General features: G+C 42.1%; 1 protein-coding gene across 2 annotated transcripts in view; it reads left to right on the forward strand.

Moving 5' to 3' along the window:
- The first annotated feature begins 522 nt into the window (after nucleotides 1–522).
- Nucleotides 523–9242, forward strand: part of LOC143302181 (glucose dehydrogenase [FAD, quinone]-like) — a 20501-nt gene continuing 11781 nt past the window's right edge. The window contains exons 1-6 of one of the 2 annotated variants that reach the window (XM_076616726.1): nucleotides 523–718; nucleotides 3840–3988; nucleotides 4205–4416; nucleotides 5642–5831; nucleotides 7714–7842; nucleotides 8772–8893. In XM_076616726.1, the coding sequence (XP_076472841.1) occupies nucleotides 3850–3988; nucleotides 4205–4416; nucleotides 5642–5831; nucleotides 7714–7842; nucleotides 8772–8893 (792 nt within the window). In that variant the 5' untranslated portion in view covers nucleotides 523–718; nucleotides 3840–3849. The remainder of the gene's footprint in view (nucleotides 719–3839; nucleotides 3989–4204; nucleotides 4417–5641; nucleotides 5832–7713; nucleotides 7843–8771; nucleotides 8894–9242) is intronic. The other variant, XM_076616727.1, reaches the window with a different exon arrangement.

Consider the following 9242-nt stretch of genomic DNA (forward strand, 5'->3'; position numbering starts at 1 on the left):
CACTCTGATAGGTACACAAATATATAGGCATGTACTCAAGGCCTGACAAGTGTATGGCTTATGCTGCTGTCAGGCATCTGCCTAGCAGATGTGGTGTAGCGTATATGGATTTGTCTGAATGCAGTGACGCCTCCTTAAGAAACTAAAACTGAAGCCGGGATGGAAACTCAACTGAAGCACACAAATCTGGTCGACGTGAGCGATGAACCCACATACACAAGGTCGAGTTAAGCAGGGAAAGTTTACAGGGATAAAGAAGGCTGCTGACCAGAGCCAAAAATATACATCGATGGGTTGAATTAAGCGAGGTCGACTTGAGTGGGAACAACTCTGTGTGTGTGTGTGTGTGTGTGTGCTCAGTCATGTTGTTATATATATATATATATATATATAGAGAGAGAGAGAGAGAGAGAGAGAGAGAGAGATACTACACTGCACACAAATGCTATGTTGACTTGTCTTTTGGAGTGGTTGTCTGCGCACACAAATACGATCTGCGTGCATGGTCACCTCCTTTCAGGATTGTGTTATCACCTGCAAACCAAACAAACATGTTTGGCTCTCCTGAGTGATTGAATATTGCTGATAGTGCACGGTGAGGTTGTGTGTGTCAAGCAAACAGTCATTGTATTTGACGTGTCGTCTTCACAAGCTGGTTGATTGTTCTGCTCTGTCAGTTTACGTACCTCTGTGAATTACACGCCTGTCTCCCCTCGAGGTGAGTGCTTTGCTGAATGCACGTAGTATGTATCTTTTTTCTTCTTCGTTGTTGTTGTTGTTGTTGTTGCAGTGTTGGTAGTGGTTTTACAGCACAGGTCAATCTTAAGGTTTCTGTCTGGTCTCACAGCGGAACACACATATTTTTGCGCCTTCAGAGGGTTCAAAACAACCACTGCACAAGTTGTTCTAAAGAAACAAAAGCAAGGTCATGTCTTCACTCACTTGAAAAAACTCGACTGGCTTCCTGTTCTCAGTACAAAATGACAGTTCTTGGCTTCTGTCGATTTGACGGTACACTTTCAGTTTATCTCACGCCCTCATTGCACACAACCTGGTGATCTCTCCAGTAATCAAATGAAATTAAGCTTCTCAGAATTCCCGAAATTAACCATGAAATCAGCTGTCCTGTGCACTTTCAGCTTTTATGCTCTTCCATTACTGTCTGCTAATCGTATAAGCCGATTTTAATTTTGATGAAACAAACTCTTAAAACGCGTCGGGGTTTTTTGGCCAACGTTTATGTTAATATTGTTTGAAATCAGTTAAGAAATCTATTTTTTTCCCATTGCTTTGCAGTGTGTGTGTGTGTGTGTGTGTGTGTGTGTGTGTGTAAAATATACAAACTTGCTCTTGGAGTACCATCACACACATCTGCTTTGGGAACTTATACAGAAGCAAAAGTATTACTCCTTGATGAACACAGAAAAGCATCTGTCGCAAAATTTGTTTTAAGAAATACAGTTTGTGATGCCTTCTCCGAAAATGAAGTCGATCTAAAATTGGACAAGGCTTTTTGCAAAAAGGGTCAGAACGATCCTTACCTTAAAGACTATCAATACTTTTGCCGAAGACATTCTCAGTGCTTTAGAGGTTGATGTAAAAAGTATTGCTGTTAGACCATCCTTTTCAACCATTCCATTGTGGGAATTGAGAAAACCAATCTTTGGTATAGACCACACACATCTGCATAAAAACGATTACCGTCACTGTATAAGGCAGTCACAGGGACAACCCCAAGGCTTTCTTGTATAGTTTATCTGTCTCCCAGTCAAGACCAATCATAAGTCTAATTCATCGATTTCGTTTGAATGCTCTTTGTACAAAATATTGCAAAAACATACAGTGTTTGTGCTGAAAAGAAGTTAATGTCTATCACATACTTGTCGAGTGTCCCAGAACAAAACTAGATTTTCAAAAACTCACTGACCAGTTTCCACTGAACACGTCTTTGTCATTTGAAGATATTTTGAATAATTATCTACTACTCCGACAAATCACAGCACATTTCAAAGTCCAGTTGGTATGTAGCCTACCTCTGATTGATTATGTTTTTCTTGTATTGATTATGCTTAACCCCGTTACAGAAATGTTTGAAATAGTTGTAGTTTGCTCTCAGTTAGTTCAATCTTTCATAGTTCTTCCTGTTAAGGTCTGCCACTTTTTATGTCTCTTTTTCTGTATCAGTCATCCCACCACCTCTTCCCATCGCCCCACTCTCCACCCCCAACACCCACGCGCTCACATACATGTTTTACTCCCCCCCCCCCCCCCCCTCCCCTCTCTCCGTCTAATATCACTTACCAGTGAAAAGACGTTAAGCTAAAGAAAGAAAGATAGATAGATAGATAGATACACACACACACACACACACACACACACACACACACACACACACACACACACACACGCACGCACACACACACAGACACACACACATGTGCACACACACAACACACACATAACGTACACCACACACACACACACACACACACACACACACACACACACACACACACACACACATAACGTACATCACACACACACACATAACGTACATCACACACACACACACACACACACACACACAACGTACATCACACACACACACACACACACACACACACACACACACACACACACACACACACAGGGAGAGAGAGAGGAGAAGTGTGAGTTGGTCAATGAGGACAGATGGAAATGAAGACAACGGGTCACTATCCTACTTCCTAAGAGTTTCGCTGTGGTGACACGGATAGATAGATATAAGAGAACGTGATGAACTGCTCGGTATAACGCTTCCCTCAAGGACACACTTACTGTCTTTATACACTTGGAAGGGAGCGGCAAAAGAGGGGTGGAAAATTAATGTTGATATTGATAGTTATGATGATTGTAAAGATGGTAGTGATGATGATGATGATGATGTTGAATATGAAGATGCTGCTGCTGCTGCTGCTGCTGCTGATGATGATGATGATGATGATGGTAATGATGATGGTAATGATGGTGACACTGTTCGAGAAGCCTTGTAGAAGACCCAGAAACATATGTAAATATATTTAGGCAATGACATCGTGTGTTATGCACAGAGAAATCCTTCTATGTCTGGCAGAGGACCCAAATATGATTATGTGTAACTAGATTCAGGCCATGACAGTGTGTGTTGTGCAGAAGGCCCAGAAATAATATATGTAAATATATTCGGGTCATGACCCTGTGTGCTGTGCGGAAGACCCCAAAATAATATATGTAAATGTACACAGGTCATGACCTCATGTGTCGTGCAGAAGACCCAAAAATATAGGTAAATATATTCAGGTCATGACACGTGTGTCATGCAGAAGACCCAGAAATGATATATGTAAATATATTCAGGTCGTGGTGTGTCGTGCAGAAGACCCAGAAATATTATTTGTAAATATATTCAGGTCATGACACGTGTGTCATGCAGAAGACCCAGAAATGATATATGTAAATATATTCAGGTCGTGACCCCGTGTGTCGTGCAGAAGACCCAGAAATGTATGTAAATATATTCAGGTCATGACCCCGTGTGTCGTGCAGAAGATCCAGAAACATATGTGAATATATTCAGGTCATGACCCCGTGTGTCGTGCAGAAGATCCAGAAACATATGTAAATATATTCAGGTCATGACCCCGTGTGTCGTGCAGAAGACCCAGAAACGTATGTAAATATATTCAGGTCATGACCCCGTGTGTCGTGCAGAAGACCCAGAAATATATGTAAATATATTCAGGTCATGACCCCGTGTGTCGTGCAGAAGACCCAGAAATATATGTAAATATATTCAGGTCGTGACCTCGTGTGTCGTGCAGAAGACCAGACATGCCAGGGTCAGCAGTGGTGACGGGTAGCGTGGCTGTGGTTGGGGTGGTGGTCGTGGGACTGGTGTTGAACACAGTGCTCTCCCCTGCTCTGCTTCCTCTGACAGAGGACATGGATTCAGAGTATGATTACATCATAGGTCAGTTCCTCTGTGTGTGTGTGTGTGTGTGTGTGTGTGTGTCTGATAAAACAAAATGAAATGACAACAGTATCATTTGTCATGATGGCTGATAAGCTAAGTGAAGTGAAGTGTGAACGTGTCAAGTTGTTTCTCTGATTCTTTCTTTACCTCTGTTTCCCTTACCGCCCACCCCCACCTCCACCCCCCTCCCTTCTCTTTGCTTCTGTCCTCCAGTGGGGGCGGGGTCAGCGGGCTGTGTGCTGGCCAATCGGCTGTCAGAAGATCCACACACGCACGTGTTGCTGTTGGAGGCGGGTGGGGATGACAGAGGAGACCCCACCATCTCAGTCCCCATGAACGCAATGGTGAACTACGTCAGTGAGCGACACAACTGGCGGTTCTTCACCCAGCCTCAGGAGAACGCTGTTTTCGCCCGCCCTGAGCAGGTCAGAATCCTCAGAAAAAACAGATAACAAACACATGATACTTCAACCACATTCACAAAATTTTATTTATTCTAAGCAATTGCTTTAGCCAAAGCATCAACGAAAACCAATGAAAATACTTTTAAATTGCTGTATTGCGAACAGAACGAGTCCCCCCTTCAATTCTTTGATGACGTCTCTGGGACAGTGTTCGTGTGTATTATCGTGGATTTTCTTCGACATTTGCCTAAGAGCGATGTGAGAGATAAAGGCTTATTTCATCGATTCGAAACACTGCTAAAGTATTTTCGCTAATCTTGATATGATCGCTAAGGACCTTTTTATTTATGTTATCTGTTCATGCATTCATTAGTGAATGTATTTATTCATAACTAATTATTTGCTGTTTCATCTTCTGCATGATCCTGAATCTCCCATACACAAACACAACGCTGGCAGGCTTTGTCAGTGTCCCGTCACGGGAGGTTACACACCAGCAGACATCCTGCACTACACTGCTGCCAAGTCATTTCAGTTGTGTTCATTGCTGCCAGTTCAGAATCAGTATGCGCAAGACACCGCCTGGGAGGTCCCTTGCTGATGTCAAACATTCCTCGGTCATTGAGCGCCTCCCCTTGAATGGGAACCACCACTACGTCCTTCCAGTGACAGTCCCATGAATCTGCAGACACTGAAGACTTCGCTGACATGATCTCACCACAGTTATTGAAGGGGAGATAAAAACTATGGTTGTCATGACAGCAGGGCATAAAAGACCAAGACATTGGTTAAGTTTTCGGTATTCGTTATGACAGATTAGGAGGAGGATGGAAACGCTGCTGTTGATTTCCACCTTGGTTTGAGACATTGTGACAAGGCTGGACTATACGATTCATTTTTAAATAAGTCGCTGCATCAAACTGGCCCAAACGACAGAGACTCTCATTGTTCTTCAGAAACGTTTAGTAACATACCCCCAAAATGATTTCTTCTTTATAGCCAACTGTGATGTCCCAGTTGTACTGTTGGGGAACCCCATCGTACACTCAGTTCTGGGCGAGAATGGGATATGGATTCGAACCCACATCCTCCCAGTGGTCAGTCTGTGACATTACTCATTTCGCAAATGCTGCTGAATGTTGACCACTTCGCCACGGCACATCTAAAATGTAACTTTCTCACCTCATTTTTGAAAGACTTTGACCTCTCAGTGGGGGTTTGTTTCTGTCCAATGTGTGTTGACCAGAAATCTTACTGGCCCCGAGGCAAAGTGTTGGGCGGTTCCTCTAGCCTCAACGCCATGCTGCACGTGCGCGGTAGTCGCCATGACTACGATAACTGGGTCAAGGGCGGCGCTAAAGGTTGGAGCTATAAGGAAGTGCTGCCCTACTTTCTGAAATCTGAGGACATGCAGGATCCCGAACTCCAAAAGTCAGGTTTGCGTTTCAGTGTTTCAAGGGGTTATGAAGGATGAGTTGGTGTGGAAGTGAGTCACTTCCAAAGTTTAGAAATAGTCCAGAAACAGTTTTAAGAAACAGTTTAGAAACAAGGTGTCTGATTCGTTACCTTGTTGATCACAAGCTTTCATCCTGAACCTCCCGCAAGCCCTGGAAGATTATTGGTTGCTGACTTTCTTTCCAGTTCTTTGGAGAAAAGCTACAATGCCAGAGCCGTGTCACATGTGTATGTGTCTTTCTACTTACCTATCTGTCTCTCTGTCTATCAGTCTGTCTGTCTGCTTGTCTGTCTGTCTGTTCATCCTTATGTCTCTCAGGGTGAACATGGACAGCAATCCTTCGCAAAACGCCGCTTTGAGCATGTATGTGAGCATGTATGGTTTTAAGATGCATGGTTTGAATATCCTTTGACAATGATTGGCCAGTTTGTCTTTGCCATCAGCTCAAGGTCACAGTATTATGGGAATTGTTGTAGCATTTTCTTCTTCCTAATAACGTCTAACTGGTCCTGAAATAATACATAACGCTATTAAAGATGTTACAAACATTATTATAGGCTTTTGCACAAAGCTGTAAAGCTGTATGTATAACGTAAGCTGAACAATCAAACTATAAACATACTGAGCAAAAGCCCAAACATCTAAAATGTTAGAAAATTAACCCCTTGACTGCTACTGACTTATGCTTTTCAGTGAAGGGACGTTTCTTTGTACAGACTTTTTTTTCCCCTTTTCCAGTTTATGCCGCAAACTCAACTAAACAGCTTAAAAGCGCGCAAAGAGAGCAACTATACTTCAAATTCCTGCAACATTTGTCTCATTTCATCAACGTTCATAAGTCAAGGAGTTGATTATCATTTCACGCACAGGTGAAGTTCATCCAAACAATACAGATGAACATTTTACAGTTGAATGGAATATTTCCAAAATGTAAGCTATCTCTGATCCCCAAAAGTCAAAGAACTCTACAAGATAAGACAATACAAAACAGTACCAGCAGGGCACAAGCCTTTATTGAATAAAGTCGTTGTGTGTACAACATACAGTGTAAGACACCTGACACGAATGACACCTTAACTCATACATCCTATCGTTCTTCACATAAGAGTCTGTATCAATGGTGCGCTAAAGGCTTCTTTATTCTTGATTTCTTTCTGCTTCGTTTGGTTTTGATTATTTTGTCCGTGCACGTGTGTGTGTGTGTCTGTGTGTGTGTGTGTGAACCAGAGTACCACAGCACTGGAGGACCCCTTAAAGTGTGTCTGTGTGCCCGTGGTAAACTTTAACATTGACATTTTCTCTGCAAATACTTTGTCAGTTGACACCAAATTAAGCATAAAAATAGGAAAAATTCAGTTCTTTCCAGTCATCTTCTTTAAACCAATACTGCACCTCTGGGATGGGCACAAAAAAAATAAAAAATGAAGCCTAATTATATGCAAAATGCATTTACTGTTATATTTATATTTTTTGTATTCTCTAAACCTGGCACTTTGATATGATATTCTGACCCAACAACAAGAGCAGTCATTATTATCATTTTTTGTTCAAACAGGAACTTCTTTTGCTAAGCATGGAAGTTTTATTTATTTTGCAAACATTTTGGTGCAGATAGTAAAAAAGGGAAATTACTCTGTAATTAATGCTAGGGGACTTACTTTGCTTTAAACTGATCTTTCTCATCTTAAACATTACATTTTGAAATTATACTCAATACATAAAAGGTTTGGATTTTTTTAAGTGTATCACAAGTGAGTCTTGAAGGCCTTGCCTCTCTTGTTATTACTTGTTGCACGTGTGTGTGCGTGTGCGTGTGTATATGTGCGTGTGTGTGTGCGTGTGTGTGTGTGTGTGTGAACCAGAGTACCACAGCACTGGAGGACCCCTTAAAGTGGAGGTACCAAACACATGTCCACTGACTGACGTCATTCGTCAGGCAGGACAGGAACTGGGCTACCCTCTTGTGGATTCCAATGGTGCTACCATGATAGGTAATAACCCTCTTGTGGATTCCAATGGAGCAACCATGATAGATAATAACCGTCTTGTGGATTCCAATGGAGCTACCATGATAGGTAATAACCGTCTTGTGGATTCCATTGGAGCTACCATGATAGGTAATAACTCACTTTTGAATTCTAATGGAACCATCATGATCAGAACAGCGCAGTACTTTAAACATTCAGAATTAAGTCCCTCTGCCCGTTTGGGGGGTCAGGATGATACTATAGTTTCGCTCCTTTTGGAATGTGAAGGATACAACAATTGTGTCCCTTTTTGGGCGTGGGGTATACATTAGTTGCGTCCCTTTGGGTTTGTGGAGGATAGAATAGTTTCAGGTACTAAAAAGACGAAAATCTGTATTTGTTGTGGGAACTGACAGGAAAATGAAAGACAGTTACTTTTGATTAAAGAAAGGTTTATACTATTGACAACATTGTCAATGCGGCAATGTAAGTTGGTAATAAAGTGACAGCTGAAATGTCCGAGAAAAATGACAGAATGCACGTTGCAATAGCTGAACACATGTCTTAAAGTTTCTGTAAAGAGTACGGGTACCGTAAAGGGAAAGAGACTTCTACACTAATGTTCGTATTCACAAACGAAATTGTGTGTGTGTGTGTGTGTGTGTGTGTGTGTGTGTTAATTGATGAACCATAGTAGTCAGTGATCTCTTGAATTAGAATCTACGTGCTTGAAACGTCTATCGAAACGGTGGATACTTTTGAACCTTGACCTTTCTTGTTAGACATAAGGTCAGGAGAACAAACTGGGCACTTGCGTTCTTTGAAAAACATAATCTGGCCAAGACGAAACGACTCAATTAAACAAGCAACATTATAATTAATGATGACGATGATGGCGATGGTGATGACAAACGCGGAGTCCACAGTGTGTTAACTCTATTGTTGCATCGCAGGAATGTTCAAGTCCCAAGTCGCTCAAGACTCAGGGGTCCGCTATAGCTCATCGAAAGCCTTTCTCCATCCTGTGCTGCACAGACCCAACCTGCATGTCGTCGTCAATGCGCATGTCACTAAGGTGAGAGAGAGAGAGAGAGAGAGAGAGAGAAGTTAAAAGAAGAAGAGGGTCGGGGAGAAGAAGAAGGAGAAAGAAGAAACGGAAGATTAATATGGTTACGTCAATGCATTTGAAAGGCAGCTTCTTTCCAATTTCACATCTGAACACTTGTTGCTTCAGGCATTTCCCACCAGGACTGACATGTAGAGGAACACAACGACTGGATACATCTCTGGGAATTCCTACTGGCGGTCACAGTCAGGGTTCTCCTTCCTCTTCTTCTTCTTCAGGATATCAGCCAAGATTACAGTAACTTGCTGTATGGACGTGCATGTTGGTGAGAAACAACAATATCGACATTTTAAAATCC

This window comes from Babylonia areolata, chromosome 29 (genome assembly GCF_041734735.1).
Source record: "Babylonia areolata isolate BAREFJ2019XMU chromosome 29, ASM4173473v1, whole genome shotgun sequence".
In the NCBI taxonomy this organism is placed as follows: Eukaryota; Metazoa; Mollusca; class Gastropoda; order Neogastropoda; family Buccinidae; genus Babylonia; species Babylonia areolata.